The 23,241-nt window shown below is 41.5% G+C and overlaps 1 protein-coding gene across 2 annotated transcripts in view; it reads right to left on the minus strand.

Annotated features, from left to right (window-relative positions):
- Window positions 1–7,064: 7,064 nt before the first annotated feature.
- The window catches only part of ITCH (itchy E3 ubiquitin protein ligase), a 68,273-nt gene continuing 52,096 nt past the window's right edge, over window positions 7,065–23,241 (minus strand). For both annotated transcript variants that reach the window (XM_080925620.1, XM_080925621.1), the window contains 8 exons: window positions 21,616–21,775; window positions 20,840–20,973; window positions 20,382–20,522; window positions 18,285–18,405; window positions 17,614–17,718; window positions 13,892–13,988; window positions 12,849–12,921; window positions 7,065–9,543 (listed from right to left, as the gene is read on the minus strand). In XM_080925620.1, coding sequence (XP_080781746.1) covers window positions 9,444–9,543; window positions 12,849–12,921; window positions 13,892–13,988; window positions 17,614–17,718; window positions 18,285–18,405; window positions 20,382–20,522; window positions 20,840–20,973; window positions 21,616–21,775 — 931 coding nt within the window. In that variant the 3' untranslated portion in view covers window positions 7,065–9,443. The remainder of the gene's footprint in view (window positions 9,544–12,848; window positions 12,922–13,891; window positions 13,989–17,613; window positions 17,719–18,284; window positions 18,406–20,381; window positions 20,523–20,839; window positions 20,974–21,615; window positions 21,776–23,241) is intronic.

The raw sequence follows: 23,241 nt of genomic DNA on the forward strand, positions 1-23,241 counted from the left end.
CAAAAGACTCTCATGAACCCTTTAGATCCAGTGATTTTTCACCTGTCAACATACTTGGGGTGACTGCCAACAACCTGCGGGTTTTCTTTACCACAGAAGAGAGGGAGGGCTACAGGTAAGGAGAGGCTCCAGGTCTACAGCCAGACTCAAATGGCTGGTCTCCTGGCAGCTTCTCACAGCCCAACCAATTTTGACTAAAACAGATGGATGTTAGACAGGAAGATAGGGAGTCCCCCCCCCCCCAGAGGTTTCTATAAAGAACATGACAGCATTCTGGACCCATACATTGTTAAACTCTGGCCTAAACCAGAAGCGTCCAAGAATAGGTTGGCCGCAGGGATGATGGCTTTTGTCAACCACATTGTGTCAGACAGAAAACATAAGTTACAAAGGACCCAGAAGACTCAAGATTTTGCTAAAATTCTACTTGCAGCAACAGCCAACTCCAAAACAGAGAAACAGTAACGACTGCAACTTCTGTCAGAGATAACAGAAAGAAGCTTTTCATCACTACTGAGGACAAGCCCCAACTCTCAAAGAATTACTGTGCATACTGTAAAGAGATGGGACATTGGATCAAGGACCAAGACACCCCATCCCACATCCCTAAAAAAGAGGAGGGTCAAGCAAAAGTGATGGGAATAGAGTAACTAAATAACTAAAGTGAGGGGAAACCCATCAAATTCCTAGTATATACAGGAACCCAACATTCGGTTCTCACAGAGACTTACTGAAAGCCTCTGGCTACCCAAGAAATTGGCAATTATATGTTGCAATATCCTTTTCAACCCAATCGTCAATTTGTTGCATTTTCCTCTTCCACCCAAATAAACCCATTCAATGAAAACAGGACTCAGTAATCAGGAAAACAAACAGGGTCTATTTTGGGTAGATTTACCACTACACTCTGTTCCCCTCCTAAGAAATCCCTCTAGTGTCGTCCTCCTGTTCCCGTTATGTCCCCTCCTCCTTCCCTTCTGACTCCGCCTCTTCCGTTTCTTCTCCTTCTCCCCACCTCCTCTCCCTGTCTATCATGTATTGCCTTAACATAAATCTACAATTATACATTGCCCCAGCCATCAAAAGGCAATCGGGGCAGATGCAGCAGCAAAGGCCACCACCCCTGATCCCTTGACAACTCTGGTTTTTCAGTTACCAGGTCCTGGGCCACCTACTCTGAAAGGTGAACCTGTATACCCTAAAGAGGACATTGTTTACATCAGAAATAAATTATGTCTCACAGTCCCAGAGACTGGTGGATGACAGGAAAGCATAAGCTAATCCTGCCTGAGACCCTCGATCAGGACCTGCTCCAGCAACATTCATCAGATGACCCACCTGGGTACAAGGAAGACAACTCATTTGGCATTTGAACTTAAAAACTATTCATCTAAGATCTTTGGTAGAACAAGTTGCCTCCAAGGGCCTTACCTGCAAGCTTACCAACAATCAGCTCAAAGAAAAGGGCTCCCAACAGAGGCGCCAAACCAGATGCCTATTGGGAAATGGACTTCACTAAGGTAAAGCCAGGCAAATATGGATACACATATTAGTACTTGTAGATACTTTTTCAGCATAGATTGAGGCCTTCCCTACTAAACATGAAACTGCTCAGACAGTGATCAAGAAAATATTAGATGTCCTTCACAGGTGTGGCATGCTGAGCTCTGATAATGGACCTGCGTTCACCACTTGGGTAACCCAGGGAATGGCCAATGCCATCAGGGAGGGTTGGAAATTACATTGCGCTTATAGGCTCCAAAGCTCAGGACAGGTAGGAAGGACAGATAGAACTCTAAAAAGAGACCCTTACCAAATTGACCATGGAGACTGGTGGGGACCAGATGGCTCTTCTCCCTTCCACCCTTTATAGGGTCCCCCTTAGAGATCATGTGTATGAGGCCCCCTTCCATAATTCCTAATCTGAAATCAGAAGTATTAACTGAGTTTTCTAAAACATATTCTTGATTTCCTCGAGACTCTTGCTCAAATGCAGAAGAACTGTGGCCCTAGCTAAAGGCAATCTATGAGGCTGCTCCCCCACCTACCCTGCACAACTACCAGACTGGTGATTGGGTGTTCACCAAGTGACATCAAAGATAATCCCTGGAACATTTTGCTGGAAAGGACCATATATAGTTGTGCTGACTACTCCCACTGCTCTCAAAGTTGACAGGATTGCTACTTGTATTCATCACGCCCGTGTTTGCCTGGACAACCCTCATTTAGATCTGGAGGATGTCACACCCAAGAGGTGAGTGTACAAGGACAAGGATAACCATCTAAAACTCAAGCTTTGGTGTCCTAGGTTTATTTCTTGTTCTAGCTTCTTCTAGCCTGGGAAGCACCCTTCCAGATACCAACCCATATCGGCCTCGGAATTGGACTTGAGTCCTAAGTAATGCATCTACTGGGACATCCTCACCCAGTCAAATAAGATAGCTCCCTTTGGGACTTGGTTCTCTGATCTTACCTTCGATCTCAAATCATTAAGAATGGCGGGATAAATATACACACAGAACTCAAGAAGTTAGACTCTAGAGAATCAAATAATCCTATTAAAAATGGGGTGCAGAGTTAAACAAAGAATTCTCAACTGAGGAATACTGAATGGCTGAGAAGCACCTAAAGAAATACTCAACATCCCTGGTCATCAGGGAAATGCAAATCAAAACAACCCTGAAATTCCACCTCACACCAGTTAGAATGGCTAAGATCAAAAACTCAGATGACAGCAGATGCTGGTGAGGATGTGGAGAAAGAGGACTACTCCTCCACTGTTGGTGGGGTTGTAAACTGGTATAACCACTCTGGAAATCAGTCTGGCGATTTCTCAGAAAATTGGACATAGTACTACCTGAGGACCCAACTATACCACTCCTGGGAATATACCCAAAAGAAGCTCCAACATCTAACAAGGAAACATGTTCCACCATGTTTATAGCAGCCTTATTTATAATAGCCAGAAGTTGAAAGAACCCAGATGTCCTTCAACAGAGGAATGGATACAGAAATTGTGGTACATTTACACAGTGAAGTATTACTCAGTTATTAAAAACAATGACTTCATGAAATTCTTAGGCAAATGGATGGAACTTGAAGCTATCATCCTGAGTGAGGTAACCCAGTCACAAAAGAACACTCAATGGTATGTACTCACTAATAAGCGGATTACTAGCCCCAAAAGGGCAGAATACTCAAGAAACAATTCACAGAAATTATGAGGCTCAAAGAGCAGGAAGACCAGAAGGTGGATGCCTCAGTCCTTCTTAGAAGGGAGAACAAAACATTCATGGGAGGAAATAAAGAGACAAATAGAGGAGCAGGGATTGGAGAAAGATCATCCAGCGACTGCCTCACCTGGGGGATCTACCTCATATGCAGCCACTAAACCCAAGCACTATTGCTGATGCCAAGTAGTGCTTACTGGCAGGAACCAGATATGGGTGACTCCTCAGAGGCTCTGCCAGAACCATACTGATACAGAGGAGGATGCTTGCAGCTAACCATCAGACTGAACATGGTGTCCCCAATGAAGGAGCTAGAGAAAGGTCTAAAGGAGTTGAAAGGGTTTGCATCCCCATGGGAAGAACAAAATTATCAACTAACCAAACCCACCACAGCTCCCAGGGACTAAAGCACCAACCAATGAGTTCACATGGAGAGACCCATGGCCCCAGGTGCATATGCAGCAGAGGATGGCATTGTCTGGCTTTAATGGGAGGAAAGGCCTTTAGTCCAGTATAGGGGAACGCCAAGGCCCTGAGGTGGGAAAGGGAGGCTGGGAGAGGGAGACCTTCATGGAGGCAATAGGAGGGGGAACAGGGAGGGGAGTGGGGGAAAGATAACATCTGAAATGTAAATACAGAGAAAGTCTAATAAAAAGAATGGTGGGATAGACAGCTTTATCCACACCCTCCATTTTTATGTTTCTCCAGGCCATAAAACAAGATACAAACTTGGAGAGACAAGTGTGGGTGTGCCGGGGGATATTTTTGCAAGTCTTGGGACTGTAAGCAGAGGACACGTTTGGTGGATGGCTCCAATTCAAGATGACCTCGTAATGCTAGGCTGAAAACCTGAAAAGGGCCTTCCTTGTGATAAGATATATTTTCATAATGGGGCATAGGACAGACCCTGTATGTAATCCAATACTTGTTCGCTTTACAGAAGAAAGGAAAAGGTACAGATTGGGAGGTAGGGAAGACTCTGGGATTAAGCATTTATACTAAGGTTCCCATGTAACCAAATGGCGTGGGTGCTCTTTTTTACTTTAAGATTAAATAGACAAGTGTTCCAGTCCACTTCATTTGGTTCCCCTAAAACCTGCAACATTACCCTCTTACACCAGGTCCCAGACCAAACACCCAAACATCCAGTAATCAGACCAATGAGGATCCAAACATCCTCAATTTGCTGGAAGCTATTTGAGTTTCTACATATTACCCATAGTGGACTAACTCCTGATTGCTGTCTATGCCTAAGTGCTATGCACCCCCAACCCCCATGATAGAATTGCTTATAATGCCTCAGTTTCCAAATATGCCTATATTAGCAACTGTAGATCACAATAGATTGGATCTAGTTGCATTACTTCACAATCAATTAAGGGACAGGGCTATATGTGTCAGTCACCAAGCATCCCAATGGTACTCTCGCCTTTGTGTCCAAACTGTTCCTTGGGACTACTGAGATGGTTACTATTTAGTCCTGCCAGAAGATGGCTGGAGGGCTTGTTCAACCAGTCTAACCCCATGCATCCACATTGAGACTCTTACTGCCTCCTCTGACTTCTGTGTCCATAGGGTAACTCAATATTCTCGAGAAGTGGTTTTCAACCCGAGTCCTCAAGGCAGGTTTAAGAGAGAACCCCTTATAGCTATTGTTTTGCCAACCCTCCTAGGCATCTGCATCACAGGAGCTATAGGAACAGGGGTTTGATATTACAAGATAAACACTATTTATTGCTCCTATGAGAGGCCATTGATGGAGATGTTCAGAGATTAGAAAAATCAATGACAATCTCTTCCCTAGTTGAAGTGGTTTTGCAAAATCAGACAGGCTTAGACTTTTTCTACAAGGAGGGCTTTGTGTGGGCCTCTTACAAGAATGTTGTGTATATGCAGATTACACAGGAGTTGTCAGAGAAAACATGGCGGAATTAAGAGATTGCAGGACAGGCAGCTAGAATGAGAAAATTCTATGGGATGGTGTGAAAGCTTATTCAAGGGATCCCCTGGCTAACTACACTGGTATCTTCTGTTACTTTTGGACCCTGTATTCTTACTAACTTTGTCAAAGACTAAGTCAATACTGTCCAACTTATGGTCTTTAGGTCTCTATCAATTATTAAACCTAGAAGCCATGGTAACTACTGAAGTCTCATGATTGGGCCCTCTTAAGTACTCGTGGGGATGGGTTGTGGGGATGAAGAACTCATCCAGCTAATTCTGTTTTGTGTTCAAACTCCATCTTATATCCAGCTTGTCCTCAGTTTGAACTTGGTAACTGGAAAAACCACAGCTTGTTTCAGGAACCAAGATTACCTCTCCCCCTCCCCCCAGTAATTACCATTCCACCCTTGATAATGGGAAATGCCCAGTGTCATACCCGGGGCAAATGACTGAAATTAGCCACAAATATATATAGCAAAGTTTATGACACTAGCTAAAATTTCTATACAACCGATGCCTTCTGAAATGTTACCCAATCATGTAACTGCCAAGTTGGAAAGCCCCTTACGCAGCTTACACTGTATAAAAGGCAAGGCTGACACAGGCTCAGCACCTTCCACACCCATCCACAGCTTGGAGAGCTTGGAGAGGTCCAAGCATGAGCTTGAATAGACTCTTCACTTTTGCATCCGAGTTGGGCTCCTGGTGGTCTTTGGTGGTCTGTGGGGACCCCGCAGTCTGGGCATAACAGTATAAAATACCGTGTGGTTACATTTATCCTCTCACCCAAATCCCCTGCCCACCTTCTCTAGCCCTCCCGGCTCTAGCTCTCACCCCACAGTCATGGACTGACTGAGCCTCCTGAGTGTGATACTATCCACTGTAACTCACCAGCAGGTATGTTTGTCTTTTGAGACAGGATCTCACTGAATTTGGAGTTTACCTAATCCTCTCTGTGCCTGTCTGGCCAGAGTTTTAGGAATCTGCCTATCTCTAGTGCTGGCAAGTCACTGTAGCAGGCTGTTCCATGTGTACTGAAGACACAGATTTGCATCACAATGCACTTCACAGACTGAAGCATCTCCGCAGTCCCTCAGTTTTTGTTCTATCAGAAAGGCAATTTGTTCTATCCGAAGGCGGCCCCTGCAGGCATCCTCATCCAGCCTCACCAGAGTAGCAGCTCTGCATTTCTCTACCCCTCACAGTCCGGTCAGGCTGTTGGAAAGCCACTATAAAGGAAGTCACATACAAGGCTTTTTAACAGGTGATGCACATCATTGTCTTAACAAAACCAACAGAAAAGTATGCAAAATGAAGCACTCAAAAAACTTTAATTCTAAGTGGTCTTACAACCTCCTGAAGAGTTTTAGAAACCTGACTCCCTGTGATGTGTGGTTACCTGAGCATTTAAAATCCTAGTCTGAGAGAGCAAAGGGAGGCTAGGTCAGCACACGGACAGTGTTCCACTCCCTGGCTGACTTAATGAAAACACAGACATTTTAAAGTCTGAAGGAAAAACATAAAGGGTTGGCGGTGTCTGGAAATACCAACAGTACTGCACAGAAGTAGTAAACCTTAAAGACATGTAGATGCCAAACAGGCAAAAATGCTACCCTGATAACACGCCGGGCAATTTAACTGATCACTAAGACATGGCAGAGGGTCTGGGGAAGAGCTCTGTGGGCAGATGAGCCAATCTCTGGGTGAGGAGTCAGCACCTCAATTTGAAACAGTTACTGTGAGTTTTAGGAACGGAACTCTGTACATGAAGATGGTAGAAGGGCCGAAGGAATTCACAATGGTCAGAGCTGTCACTCCACTGAATGAGAGCCCAGAACGCTCACGTCTTGACCCTTGTTGTAGAACCAAAAGACCAGGAGAAAAGGCAAATGCTCATTTTACTCTGTTTTTATTTCAATGTAACATGCAGTAAGAAAAAAAAAAACTTAACAGGTTGATTAGCATTACGATGCTTACAGAGAAAAAGGTCTTAAAAGCAACTTAGTCCAGATTTAAGGAAAATCGCTAATTAAACACAATAAATCTATTCCCAAATACTCATTTTGGATCAAAATTTGAGAGCATTTGGTAAATATTTATGTCTGCTGTTTAGGTGCATTATCTTATATACTCTGATTCTTGGGATATCCAGCCCCCGTTTTTCTAACACAGCAGGGAAGACATATACATGTGATCAATTAAATTAAAGGAAGAAATGGAGTTGGGAGACTCCAGGGCTGCAAAAATATATACAAGCATTTACCTTTTCCAGAACTAAACATTTCTTCCATAAAAATATTAAATAGCCAAGCCCTATAGAACTAGGGCCATGACTACTTCAAATATAACTTCTGTATTTTAAAAATATAGGGCAGAAAGCCTTTTGGATGATATTTATACATTTTCACATAATATCTCTAGGTCCCTAAATGAATCATGAAGCATTATGCAGAATCAACAAAGCCTATTTTCTTATATCATCTCTTAATTTAATCTCGTAAGTCTCTAGTGAGTATGGTAGATAACTATGTTTTAGTACAAGAACTGGATTCAATAGGAAGTCTTTGTGGAAGGCTTAATGTTTATAGCCATTTATTACCAAAGTCCAGGCCTATGTAGTAATTGGGTAGTTGGCAGACATTCGCTCTGTAAGACAAAGCAATAGCATATACATTTTTTTAACCCTACCAACAAAAAGGCAGAGATTTCCTACTTTGGAAGTAACTAGGGCTTCTAGAGATGACATGTATTTCCTGTGGTATAAGGGTAAAAAGAGGGCTGGGGAGGAGCTGAGCTCTCCCTTCACTGACAGCTTCTTGATGAGGCAACCCCTTCTGTCACACGTCTCTACTGATGATGGCAGTGTTAAGGAGTAGAGCTGCGTGAGTCCAAACTGTCCCAGGATGAGAACAGGACAGGCAGCCAGGGACACAGAAACACTTTCTTTTCTATGGGACAGGGGTTTGTCACGCTGTGTTCTTGGCTTTATGCTATGCCACCGACACATTTCAAGGTCCCTATTAGAATAATAAGGCTGACTTTGAGATTTGGCTACAATAGGGACTCAACTGGCTGAGGTTTCATCTTACTGCCCACAGTCTGTGGCAGCAGCCATCCTGACAGTCTAATGCTAAGCCAAGGTGAATTAACTACAGAAAAGGTCAAAGTGCATTTATCAGTTACTACAGGAGCCTAAGGCAGATGTAGATGAGTCATGGAACAAAAAGGGAAATGTAAAGTTTTTAGGGGTGAGAAAAATACTGCAGATCAGGACCATGTAAGAGGGTAGAAATGGCTCCTGTGTCAGGAGTGGAGTGTGAAGACAGCGCAGCCGTGTAGCTGCTGGACGCTGTTCTGACTGCAGAGTCTGCACCACTGACCTCCATTTGTGTTAGAAAATGGTTGAAACTTGACTATTTTAGCAATAATGAAATGTAACTAAGGTGTTGGATTATGTCAACACCATTAAGCTTCAATTTATGTGTAGGATTTGAAAATCAAGAATGATCTTAGATGAATTCATCTGAGCTTATTTTAATTCTAGGTTAATTTCTAAAACCATGAAGGAACCACAGTGCTGATACTGTTTGTAAGGTTTAGTATTTGCAAGGCAATAAAACAATTATAAACTGAATGAAGAGAGGTATGAAGTCATATGTTGGCGGGGACCAAGTTTTCCCTGAATTTAAATAGACAAAACTACTTTGTAGAAAAATGCAAGTCCTGCATCACTTCCAGGAATAACATCAGAATGGTGCACTGATTCATGCTCCAGGAATGAAAACAACAGTCGGGCCAGGCTGAGAAGAGCGGGAGAGCACAAGCAGCAGCTGCCCACGTGCCCAGACGCTGGGTTAAGCTTGCACCTCTTAGCTAGAGGTTTTACCAGGAAGACCTTGTGTATTGCAGTTTCTGAGACGTCCCTGCAGAACCCTTTACAACACCCACTAAGAGACTATGTCCAAGTGAGACTTCTGACATACAGCAAACTGTTGTTAAGGGAACAATCTAGTGGAATAAGACAGGGGAGGTTTCATCACTGTGTTAAATCTCATGTTAGGTTTCTGACTACTGTGTGTAGATCTGCTTTCTGAAGATGCTGAGTAGAGATCCAGAATGACTGAAGATCCCGACGGTAACATTAACTTACTCTCAGATACCTCTCTAGTCACAGTCCAAGTTTACAATAAGATGTGCAACAGGCAGAGAAGGAAAGGGACAGACACTGCAGACCAGACCCTGGCCTCTGGTGGCCTAAGGTCTCAAAAATTATTCTTGTCCAAATCCTTCTGTTTCTTCAATGGCAAATAACAGCTTTTCCTTCAGTTGCTCATAGCTCTTGTAGGGTGGGAGGTCCAGGCGGTTAAAACTGAAAGAAAGAATTGTTGGCTTGAGAGAAGGAAAGACACAAAGATGCACAGGGCAGTGCCCACAGCAAGGCTTCAGAGGTCTGACAGTGTGAGCTTAAATCACACGGTCCTCAAGGAACTGTCTTCTGCCTTTTACCTTTCTAAGACTCATGCAAGTGACTTCTCTGGTAAGCTGGGACGGCAGCACCCACCCCTGTGGTTGAGTTGGAAACAAACACACAACACCATGCAGGTACTTAGAGACCCTCAGCAAATCCCAGTCTTTTCAAGCTGCCCCAACTACCTACTATAGACCAGTGGTCAGCAATCTTACTTTAGATTTTGCAGGTGGTTTTAGGTATATCATGTTAGAAAAAGAAATGATGGACCAGATATGGTGGCACAAGCCTTTAATTCCAGCACTCAAGAGGCAGAAGCAAATGGACCTCTGTGTGTTTTAGGCCAGCCTGGTCTGTGTAGTAAGATTTTGTCTCAAACAAAATCCATAAAAACAAACTAAAACAATTTTCATCTAATACTTTGTTTCCTTTAGAGTTTTCTGTTCTGTTCTTAGCTGTGATTTTCTCCAGCATAGCTGTAAGATTTTTAAGCAGGGTCTGGTTTTTGTACGTTTGTTGAGGCAGGGCCTCATCGCCCAGGCTGCCCTCAAACTCACTATATAGCTGACCTTGGACTTCTAGCCCCGCTGCCTTTACTTCCAAGCATTGGAATTACAGGCTTTATGCCACTATTCCCTGTTATAATGGTATCTTCACATTTGTACAATACTATCTTCATAAGGTAGCAATGAGTCTGCTCCTAAAGATACTTTAGGACAAAACCTAGGTGAATGTCCAACCAGAGAAGAAAACATATTACTCATGAAGGAAGATAAACTCATGAGTTTATGAAGAGCTGGTGATCCCGGGGAACTCCCTCATGGCCCTGCACATGTACAAACGTAACAAAACAAATCTGCTTCATGTATCTGTTTGTCTCTGTTGATATATGGCACATGTATGTGGTGCCCTTTGAGACCAAAGAGTGTCAGATTCCTGGAGCTAGAGTTGTAGGTGGTGGTGAGTCACCTAAGAAAGTGTTTCAACCACTGAGTCATCCATCTTTCCAGCTCATTAAAAAAAAAAAATCTCCAAAACTGAGCATAGTGGTCCACATCTTGCCAATAAACTCAGAATATTAAGGATGAGGCAGAAGGACCCTGAGTTTAAGACTGACCTGGGTTACATAATTACTTGCTAGGCTGGTGACATGGCTCAGTTGGGGAAGTGCCTTGGGTTCAGATGGTGGAAGAAGAAACTGATTCTCTAGAGCGCCCTCTGACCTACCATGCTGCAGCACCTCCATGCTCACATACATCAGACATCACTCAAATAGGCTCATGAATGTAAAAAATGGTTTACATTAAAAAACAAACTCCTTTCTGTAGTAGAACCAATTTTAATCTTACCCCTGACTAGCTTACAGACAATGGCTATTTTATTTGGCTTTGACAGTTACTGAGGGGTAGCCCTAATCTACTTCTCTGACTGTAGTCCCGGCGATGTTCCCAGACACTTGTTTCTCCTGGCAGTGTGCTAATGCTCACAGCCCATCTCCTCTCACGGCACTGTCCTCCCTCCTCATTCTCTCCTCTGCTTCTACCTCCTCCACCCCAACCAGGTAACTCAAACCCACCTATTTTATTTACCCAGCAGTTTAAGTTAAGGAACAAGGTCTGCACAACAAAAGTCTGTAAATGTGAGAATCCACTCACAGGCCCAGACCTACAGAATTTAGCATCACGACACATAACAACAAACCAAACCTCAACAGCTTTCTTAGTGTAGAGCTGGCTCCTTGCTGCTGACAATGCTTTCTGCCTGCAGTGTCCCCTATAAAAAGGACCCTGTGTCCCTGGAGGTATTATACAAAATAAATAATTTACACCCCCCCCAAAAACCCCCAAGAAACCATTTATATTAGTGTCATATAAATTATATTTAAAAATTTTATTTCTCATGTGAGTATCTTGTTCACCTGTAGGTCTATGAACTATATGTGTGCCTAGTGCCTGTGGAAGCCAGAAGACTGAACCAGATATCCTGGATCTGGAGTTACAGACGGTTATAAGCCATCATGTGGGTGCTGGGAACTGAACTCAGGCCCTCTGCAAGGGCAGCAAGTGCTTTTGACCACTGAGGCATCTCTCCAGGTCCATACATGACACATTATATTAAGTGAAATAAGCAGTTGCAAGGACCTGATCCCAGACATAAAAAGTACTTGACTTAACCAAGTCCCAGAGACAAAAGGAACACTGTCATCAGGAGCTGGAGATACAAGTACATGTCAGAGAGCACACACCAACCAGCTGATGGATGACCGGGATACCTTCACAACCATGCTAGCCTACACACCTATAAATGGTTAAAGTCCAAATGTGCTTGACAGCAGATTGAATTTCAACATAAACTAACTACCTGAGACCAAGACTGGTTGATTTTTAGTTTAGTTCATTTTTGGAAATGAGGTTAAACTGCATTTTAAAACAGAAAGCTAGGTCTGGGGATATAGCTGTTAGCAGAAGGCTTGCCTGGTGTGTGCAAGCACCTGGGTTCAATTTTCAGTACTGCAAAAAAGAAAACCAAAAGGAAATAGAATCCTGTTTACCATATTGCTAAGGAAGGATTCTTAAGTTCAAACCATTTCTTGTTTCAGAGAAAGGCACAAGTATTTTAAATCCCATGTTTGCACTGAGAGGGAAGAAAAGGTGTGCATGGTGAATGACACACAAGGGACCGTCTTGAGTGTGGAAGGCTATGCTCTAAACCAACTGTGGAGCTGCTTGCATTACCTTGAAGTCTACTGAACAGCCTCAAATCAAAATGGCTTAGATTGCTGGGTACATTAGAAATCCCAGCATTTGGGAAGCAGAAAGATGCCGCATTCGAGAGCAGCTTGAGCTATATGAGACCCTGTCTCAAAAAAGGGGGTGTGGGGCACTGCTGAGATGGCTCAGAAGTTAAGAGCTCTCTTGCTGCTCTTCTGCAAGACCTGGATTCAGCTGCCTGGAACTGCATTCGGTGGCTCAGAACATCTGAAACTTACACATGATGTACATGCGCCCATGCAGCCTCATACACACACAAATAACAATAAATCTATTATTGGGTGATACATAAATTCTGCCTCAGTAAAGTTGTTAGGATATGAGGAAATCATTTAATTAGTTCATTACTAGTAAGTAGCCAGAGGTTCATTACTAGTAAGTAGCCAGAGGTTGGATGAATAAAAGACTGTTTTCTATATTTCTGATTTTGCTTACCAAGTATGGCTTCTGGGTAACCAATTTTCTTTGCCAACCTTTTCGATGCAGAATTTCTGTGGTCCATTACTCCCTAAAACATAATGAAAGTACAAAGTTTTTTGATTCGAAAGTTCTTTAATGATGCTTCCCAGTTCTGCCATTCAGAATCACTGAACACAGGCCCTGTCCCAAACCAACAACTCCAGGAACAGAGGCCATGCTACACAATTCAACACGATTCCAGGTGCTTCCAACAAGTGATGAAAATTGAGAATCATTTTGTTAATGTATACCAAGAGGAAAACCTGCAGCTTTATTTATCATTCCTTAGCTAGAATAGCACAATTGCATATTTAAAAATAGCCCACATAAGAATATATAAATATCCAATTATCAAAACTTTACCCCATGAATTCAACAGGAAGATCTCATGCATGTTAGTGAAGAGCTATATCACCAGCCCAGCAGTACACTTTAAATAAATAAGGCCTATCTTATTTTTCTTTGATATTTAATAATTTACTTGGCAAATGTATTATTATTCTACCATATTAAGCTTATTCCTTTTCTTCTTCTTTCTTTTCTTTTTTTGTGAGGCTGGGTCTTATGTAGTGCAAGCCTCAATCATGCTGTTTGGCTAAGGATGACTTGACTCCTAATCCATCTACCAACAATTCCCAAGTGATAGGATTATAGTCATTTCCCAAAATATCTAGCTGTTTCTCATCTTTTCTGTACACTTTATGACTTTTTCAGTGCTTAAGATTTTTTTCTTAAACTAAATATAATCTTAAAAATGGTAACAAGTATTTGTCTAATTAAATGTATCTTTTAATATAGCTCTTTATCAAAAATACATGTAGAAGCACGAGGACCAGGAATTCAGAATTGTCCTTGTCTACAGAGTGAGACTGAAGCCAGGCCCTGTCTTATAAAACAGAGGAAAATGTACTGAGGTATGAACTAAACTCTGTAAGTCCTTCAACTCCAGGTCAAACATGGCTGTTGTGTCTGATGTGCCGCACACAATCACCTCCACACAAACCTCCCATTGTACACACCCATAAGGTCAGCAAATCCTCCCACTGGCAATCGGCAGGTTCCAGTAACAAACTGCAGAAGTCTCATCCTCTTCTCGTTATCAATTTCTTTAACAAACTGTTAATATCACATTTAAGGAGAAATATAAGTCATACATTATATACAGCTTATTGAACAAGAAAGGAAAATGATTATTTCAAAACTTAAAAGAACCTGAGGTATGAGCAAATTCAGCCATGTCCGTCAGAGCCTCAGCAGCCTTCCTTACTAGATCTCAGGATGGTTTGTGCAGGTTCTTGCAAGGCCTCACAGCTCCCTGCTTGTGCAGCACAAAGGTCTGGTTTTTTAGGGCAGCCTTCCCTGCTTTCTTTACCCCTACCTGGCTGTCCTATAACACACTCCTGTGGTTATGCAGAACACAAATGCTTAGATTGAATAACTTTCATGGTTTCATGACCAAATCAAATCATACTCATGAAACCCAACAGCCTCTTTCCTCAAAACTCTAAGGGATTTGTAAGCTACACATAACCAAAACCTTTTTTTTTTTTAAATCTCTTAAAAATTTGGGTCTAAGTATAAGGTATCCAGCAGATGCTTCTATACTGCAGTATATTTCGGCTGAGTGAAATGTATCATGTAAGGAGATTTTTACTAATTAATTACTATTTAATAATGCCAATTATTTTCCAGTTAGTTCCTGAGATAGGGTCTCATGTCGTCCAGAGTATATAGCCGAGAATGTCCTTAAAATTTCAAAATCTTCCTGTTTTAGCCTCCTAAGTGCTAGGATAACAGACACAAACCACCAAACCTAGCTTTCCTGTCAACTATTTCAGCTCATCTTTGTGGGGTTTGGTGGTAGTGGTGGTTCGTTTTGGTTTTTTTAAGACAGGGTTTCTCTGTTTAGCACTGGCTGCCCTGGAATGTTCTCTGAAGACCTTGAACTCACAGAGATCTGCCTGTCTCTGCCTCCCAAGGGCTAGGATTAAAGGCGTGAGCTACCACCACCCAGCTCATTTTTGTGTTTCTTAACATGAATTCTGTTCCTTGTACAGAGAGCATTTTACATTTTATTTTTAAAAATTATGGTAAGTGGCCCCAGTGAGATGGCTCAATGGACAAACTGCTTGCCTTAGCCTGGTGACTAAGTTCTGTCCCCAGTAACTCTGATAGAAGGAAAGAACTCATGCCTACAAGTTGTTCTGACTCCATATGCAAACGATAACACACATGTACACATATAATAAACAGACAAATAAATGGAAAACTTCCCATGTTAATTATTGTATGGGTGTATAAACTTGTCATGTGTGCACATGCACCTGTATGGAGGCCAATGTTAGATAACTTCCTCAACAGCTCGTTGTCTTGTTTTACTTATCTTTAAGATAAGCCTCTCCAGGAACTCATAGTTTGTGCATTCAGCTATACTAGATGGCTAGGACACCTCAGGGATGCTCCTGTCTCTGGCTCTTCAGCTCTACGATTAAGGAGTACGCTGCTGTCTCTACTTTTCTGTGTGTGTGCTGTAGATCCAAACTCAGGTTCTCAAACTTTCCTGACAAGCACTTTATAGACTCAGCCATACTCCTAGCTCCCCAAGTTAGTAATCTTAGCTGGACAATACAACAGCATTAACTCATCCATACTGTTATCTATTGTTGCTATCATGAGAATACTTTATCATCCTAAACAAAATTTACTCCCTATTGTCCTACATTGTTTCAATAAATCTGTACATACAACCAGGCAGTGATGGTGCACACCTTCAATCCCTATAACTCTGGAAGCAAAAGCAGGAAGATCCCTGTGAGTCTGGGGCCAGCCTGGTCTACTGAGTGAGTTCCAGGACAGCAAAGGATACACAGAGAAACCCTATCTCGAAAAACCAAAACTCAAATAAATCTTTCCACTTAAAGAATCTCATAGTGGAATAAACATGTTTGTATATGTCTTGGTTCAATTATTTAAGATATGCCTTCAATAACAGCAGTTGGGAGGTGGAAGGTGGAGGTGGCCCAGAGCTCACTACATAGACCAGGCCGGTCTTGAACTTGCAATGATTCTCCAGCTTCCTGAGGACTGGAAGTACAGTGTGTGCTATCAAGTCAGGCCTCAAAACTTATTTCTTTGCATAGTGCTGGGGATTGAACACGAGGCCTAAGTACTAGACAAACGATCTGAGCTATAGCCCCAACCCCAATTATTTCCTCAGCCCCAGTGTTGAAGATTGAATTTGAGGCCTGGAATATGCTTGGAAAGCCATATCTCTAGCACAAAATTCACATCTTCTTTCCTATTTCTGAGACGGGCTTTGCTAAGCAGCCTAGGCTTAGTCTCTAATACCTGTAATAACAGGTACTAGATACCACGCCCAGTTCAAAACTCATGCTGCTTTAAAGCCTACACTACATTATGTATTGGACTGGCTGGTTTTGTGTCAACTTGATACAACCTGGAGTTGTCACAGAGAAAGGAGCCTCAGTTGAGGAAATGCCTCCATGAGATCCTGCTGTAAGGCATTTTCTCAACTAGTGATCAAGGGGGGAGGGCCCAGCCCGTTGTGGGTGGTGCCATCCCTGGGCTGGTGATCCTGTGTTCTATAAGAAAGCAGGCTGAGCAAGCCAGGGGAAGCAAGCCATTAAGTGACATCCCTCCATGGCCTCTGCATCAGCTCCTGCTTCCTGATCTGCTTGAGTTCCAGTCCTGACTTCCTCTGGTGATGAACAGCAATGTGGAAATGTAAGCTGAATAAACCCTTTCCTCCCCAACTTGCTTATTGGCCAAGATGTTTGTGCAAGAATAGTAACCCTGATTAAGACATGTATCAAAGTTTCATTCATTTTGGGGGCTAAATTATATTCCATTATACACACTACTTCTGATCTGTTAATCCATTAATATGTATATGGGTTAATTCTGCCTTTGGGTAAGCTTGAACGACACTGCTAAAAATACTGGTATATAGCAATATCTGCTTGGTTTCATGGTTTTAATTCTTTTGAAGTGAAACTGTTAAATCATGCAATCTATATATTTAACTATGTTTGTTTTTAAGGCAAGGTTTCATGTAGCTAAGGCTTGCCTTCACCTCTTGCTCCTTCTGCCTCCTAACAGATATTATAGAAATGTGGCCGCCAGGCCTAGCAATGTCTGATGTCTTGGTGAACTGCCGCTCTGTTTCCCATTCTCTTAACAGAAATGAATGAGGGTTTGGGATTTTCACATGCTCAGCAAAGGTGATTTCTCTCCATTTCCTAAATCAATGTGCACAAAGTCCTACCTAGCTTGGGTTTTAATTTCCATTTCTGTAAGAATTAAGGATTCTAGGGCTAGAGATATGGCTCAGGGGTTAAGAGGTCTTGTGTACAATCCCCAGCAACCACATGGTAAATCACAACAATCAGTAATGGGATCCAATGCCCTCTTCTGGTGTTCATAAAGACTGTATTCATAAAAGATTTTGAACTTTTGTGATTTATTTCTATCTTCTGGGTTAATCTCACACTCTGGCACAGGTACAAGGCATGTGTTGCTCAGTAACAGTCTTTAAAGAATTCTGTTAAGATCATACTCATTCTTACAAGAATTATTGTAAGAATTATTGTAATGCACAGCATAGAATAAGGGGCCTGCACGTTTTGTTCTGTTACTTATTTTGGTAAATTCTAAGTAAAATAAAATAAAATAAATAAAATGTATGTTGTGTCTACCTATCGAAACAGATCCATAAACAAACCTGCCAAAACCACATGATCTGCTTGCTTGTCCTGGTGTAGTGACGGTAGATGGCGTGTCTCTGCCAGTCATTCAAATCGATCTCTTGCATTCCACACAGAAGGACCTGAGGAATGAAAAGCAAAACAAGTTGTTTTTTTAGGTAACCAAAATGTGTTTCACATAAGGAGGGCTAAATAACCACAGCAACTGCAACTGCAACTGCATGAGCAAGCACTGGTGAGCTCCACAGCACGAGTTCGCACTCCCTGACTCACAGTGGGCAGTTCCCATGTGTGATGTCACATACTGAGAAATAGTTGCTGAGTTGCAGAAAAAACCTTAAGAACAAGACTTTTTGAAAAAAAAATTGCTGACTTACTTTATGTGTATAGACGCTTGTCTGCATGTGTGTCTGTGGAGCACTCGAGAGCCTGGCAGCCTCAGACCTGAGACCCGAACTCAGGTCCTTGGAAGAGGGAGCACTGCTCACAACCCCTGAGCCACCTCTCCACCCCAACAATACTTTTTAAGAATGTCATGCTCTTTTTCATTTTAGTATAAATGAAGGGTATTTCAAACATGTGCTAACATAGCAAATACAAATACCCTGCAAAGATGAAAATAATGGTTTTAAAATAGATATCTGAAGGAGTGTTTACTACTGTGCTAGAATAAATAAAAATTCATTACCTCTAATTCCTTCGCATCAAAATATTGCAAATATTGCTGAGGAAGAATTTCATTAAAGCCCTCAAAGAAAGCTTGTGTCTGCTCTTCAACACCCCGAGACAACCTCCACTCTGCCACCATCCTGGCAAGTAAGAATGGAGACTGTATCAGAAAATGAAGGTTTTACTTTCAAGTTCTGCATGTAAGATTAAAAATATAAACTTTATTATGAAAACCTGAAATATATATAAAAGAAGAATAGCATGAACTTCTTTCATTTAAAAGAGGATCTTACAAAGAGGCTCAGGCTGGCCTCAAGCTCAAGACAATCCTCCTGCCTCAGTTCCCTAATGGCTATGATAACAGGTATGCACCACCATGCCACAGTTGAAAAAATAAAAGTTTAAGAGAATTACTTTCTCTAAACTCTTCTTTAACAAAAAATTGTAGATGTCAACTCTTTTTATATACATCTCCCAACACTTAGAATCATAAACAATTTTTATTTTGTTTTAGAATATTTTCTTTAAAAATTTTCTCTGATGGATTGGAGAAATGGCTCAGTGGTTAAGAGCACTGACTGCTCTTCCAGAGGTCCTGAGTTCAAATTCCAGCAACCACATGGTGGCTCACAGCCATCTGTAATGACATCTGATGCCCTATTCTGGTGTGTCTGAAGACAGCTACTTATATACATTAAATAAATAAATCTTAAAATTTTTTTCTCTGACAAACGTGTATTTTAGGCATCTGAGATCTTGACAATAAATAACCCAACAACAGGAGCACATATGTACACAACACAGACTACATACTGGCTTATAATACAAGTTTCAAAACAAAATGACATTTCAAAGACATTCTCTGACCACAAAATTATCAAGTTAGAAAAGAAGAAGAGAAAAAAAGAAATTGGGTCAAGTTGGCTGATTGGCATATTAAGACCCAACTGTGGCTTTTCACCTACTGACCCATCACTATGGCTCCCTCTGCCCCAGGCAAGCAAGGGCCCACTGAGGTGTGCTTATTTTATTTAGGCTTGTATCTCAAACCTGCCCTGAATCTACTCTGTAGCAAAGGATGACCTTGACTTCCATCCCTCTGCCTAACAAGTGGGACTTCAGGTTATGCCACTAGGCCAAAGGCAAATTACACCTCATTGAAAACAGAAAAAAACCCAAGTTTTACAAATATATCTTAAATTAAACATTTAAATGGCTGATTATTCCCAGCAATGAGTAACTGATTATAGTAATAATGTTACCGCTCTCTCTGTGGTGAAAGGAACATCCAGCACAGGCCCAGGGTTTAAGCCTAGCTGTAGTGGGCTAGCACTGGAAAGTGAGTGAGCACCAGGAAGGCAGGAATGAACTGACTTTAGATCAGAAGTGTGAGCCAATGCAAAGCATTAAAGGACAGACCGCAACAACTATCTAGCTCAGGAGCTTTTACTGCTGTCTACAGTATTCCCCAGGAAAATGGATACATTTCATATTCTTTTTTCAACAGCTCGTTGCATGGCATAGTCTTACAAATCCATTCCAGGAGTGGTGGTGCCAGCCTTTCATCCCAACATGGGAAAAGCAGAGGCAGGAGGATCTCTGTGAGTTCAAGACCAGACTGATGTACATAACAAACTCCAGGACTGCCAGGGCTACATAGAACCTATCTCAAGATAATAAATAAATAAATTAGTTAAATTAAATGATTCACCATGACTTCCTACCTTTAAAATCCAATTTTTAGGCTAACACTAGAAATAAGTGTTTACATAAAAATGATTACCATAAAACAAACACATTTTAAAAATACCACCTTTTACTATTATTAGACAATTAACAAAAAGGCTAAACGTTGTCAAAAGAAACACTGTCTTTTCTTCCAAAAGAGATAAATATTTCTTATATTTGTGTATAGGCTGTGCCTGCCATGTTTGTGAGTGCCCATGAATGTCCATAGAGGACTGAGAAGTGCTGAATCCCAGAGAGCAGTTGGAGCTGCAGATCGCTGTACACCACCTAATGTGGGGTTAGGAACCAAACTCCTGTTCACTGCTGAGCCACTAAGCCATACTTCCTTACACACACACTTTTAGGGACACTTTTAGGGACTTCTTACCTGATGTATTCCTCCTTATTTTCTTCTGTCACAAGAATATTGCCACCATTGGGTTTCAAATCATGACTCTTAATTTCACCTAGAATTTCTTTATCAACTGAGAAGTACATTTCCAAACCACATTCTTCAATATTGTTTTCTCTGCACAAATAAAATTAGCATTATTTGTTATACATACAATTCAATCCTAGATCAAATGTTTTAATACGTTCAAGTTCTAAGTTTGAGTAATAAGCCTTAATAATAAAATCTAATTCCAAAAAGTTGGGTTATAATCATATATTACCTAAGACCTTGAATGCACTTGTATAAAATGTATCATACTGAACAATGAAACAGGTTTGACATACATACCCTTTAAATGCAATAAAGCAATGTTATGACTATGATGAGGAAGAGCTTGCAAGCAGCGCAATAAAGCACAGACTATATTTTAGTAAATATAAAAAGAAACTTACTTAACCCAGATGAGAGAATTGTAAAATTCTGGATCAATAGATTCTAAATCCTTAAGTCCCACTGGTTTATTCAAGATACGCTTATAGAACGGTAAAGAAAATCCGGTATCTATGAATTTCCCATGGAATAGAGCCTATACAGGAAGGAAGCAATACACTTAAGATAAATGTACAAAAGTCATTAAACATAAAAAATATTAGATATAAGCTCCATTTTAAAAGTGTTGTGGCTGAGAATGGTGGCACATGACTTTAAAGCCAGCACTCCAAGGCCAAGGCAGGCAGATCTATGAACTGGAAGCCAACCTGGTCTACACAATGATAGCCAAGCCAGCCAAGGCTATAAATGAGACACTGGCTCAAAAAAAGAAACAAACAGGCAAATAAAACACACAAAACACACACACACACATACACACTCGATGGAGAATTCACTTTCTCACTTTTCCTAAACATTTCTGTCACAGTAAAAATGGCACAGTAGTTAAGAGAACTGACTGCTCTCTCAGAGGCTCCAGGTTCATTCCCAGCACCCACCCATAGAGGGGATCACTACTCTCTAAATCTCCAGTCCCAGAGGATGTCACACCTTCTTCCAGGCTCCACAGACACCAGACATGCACATGGTATGTAGACATATAGTCAGGCAAACACACAAACAGATAAAATAAATAAATAATAAAATAAAAAGAATATTCTGTTACATGATCTGTTATAATACTTACACAAAAATTTAGTCCTGTTGAATCAGTAAAGAGTTTTGTACCCATACTTACCATGGCAATAAATCTGCCAATAAAGCGGAAGTATTTCAGGTGGTCTGGATTGATGTAAGAAGCGGGGTTTATCTGCAGGCAGTAGTTATCCTTCCCTGCATATTCAAACAGGCAATACATTGGGTTCAACACTTCATGTGACAAAAGAAAGAACCATTCTCTGAAATCAAAAGAAAACTTAGGATGAAAAATTTTGTAGGTAATCGTTTCAACACATCAAAGAGCAGTGTTACAGAGCTGTCAGGAACCTGCCCACATCAGCTGAGATGGTTTTCTAATCTTGTTGTCTGTTCAAACTCACATTATGTTACACAGGATATTTATATACTTTTAAATTTCAAATAATATAATATATCATTAGCTTTAAAGACTCTTAATTGATTGCCCACTAAAAGTTTTCTGTTTGTAATCATAATATGCACCCCAATTTTAGAGATATTAAAATGTGAAAATGGTTTAAGTTGATAGAATTTTATACGCAGGAAGTTTAAAATTCACTGTTGGGTCAGATAATTAGAGCGGCTGAATGGCAACTGCTCCATACTGTCAATGAGGTTCCACAGAGTACGTGAGGACAGCCACTGTGCCAGACATCTCACCATCACAGAGGGAGCTCTTACTCCAGCCACTCCAGCATTACAAAAATGCCCTGAAAAGCTTATTTTATTTGTGGTCTGCCCATCCTTCTGCGAGCACACACACACACACACACACACACACACACACACACACACACACACACACACACACGCACGCTCACAACTGCCTTTAACTTTCATCCAAGAGATCTGATTCTGAACTCCTGGCACTGCATTCTAGTATAACCACCCCCACCCCAACACATACATAATTACAAACAACAAACCCTTTGTTGGTGTTGTTTTCCAGACAGGGTTTCTCTGCAGCCCTGGCAGCGTAGGAACTCATTCTATAGACCAGGCTGGCCTTGAACTCAGAGCTTCATCTGCCTCTGCCTCTCAAGTGCTGGGATTATAAGTGCACCACCACCTCTCACAGGTAAATTCTTAAAATAAGATTTAAATCAAAACAAAACAAAACCCAGTGTATCTCACCAGTTAGTAAGCACACAAAGATTCAGGTTCTGAACTAACTCATTAAAAAACAGTACTTCAGCCAGGCATGTTAGTACATACCTTTATTCCCAGTACTTAGGCAGAGGCTAGAAGATCTCTGTGAGTTCAAGGGCAGCCTGGTCTATATAGTGACTTCCAGGATAGCCAGGGAAATGCAGAGAGACACTGTTTTGACAGACAGACAGACAGACTGACTGACAGACAGCGTTTCAGACTAGAGAAATGGGTCAGTGGCTAACAGCACAGGCTGCTCTTGCAGAGGACTCAGCTCCCCAGCACCCACATGGTGGCTCACAATTATCTGTAACTCCAGTTCCAGGAAATCCAAGATCTTCTTTTGGTTCCACAGCACCATGCACACATGTAGTGCATATACATGGGCAAAACATACATACACATAAACAAAAATAAATCTTAAACAAACATCAAACAAAGCCCTCAGAGGCTGGAAAGACAGCTCATGGTCAAGAGCACTTGTTGGGAGAACCTGAGTCTGGTCTCCATAACCCATGTCAGTTCACAGAGAACCAGC

This window comes from Micromys minutus, assembly GCF_963924665.1.
Source record: "Micromys minutus genome assembly, chromosome: 11".
In the NCBI taxonomy this organism is placed as follows: domain Eukaryota; kingdom Metazoa; phylum Chordata; class Mammalia; order Rodentia; family Muridae; genus Micromys; species Micromys minutus.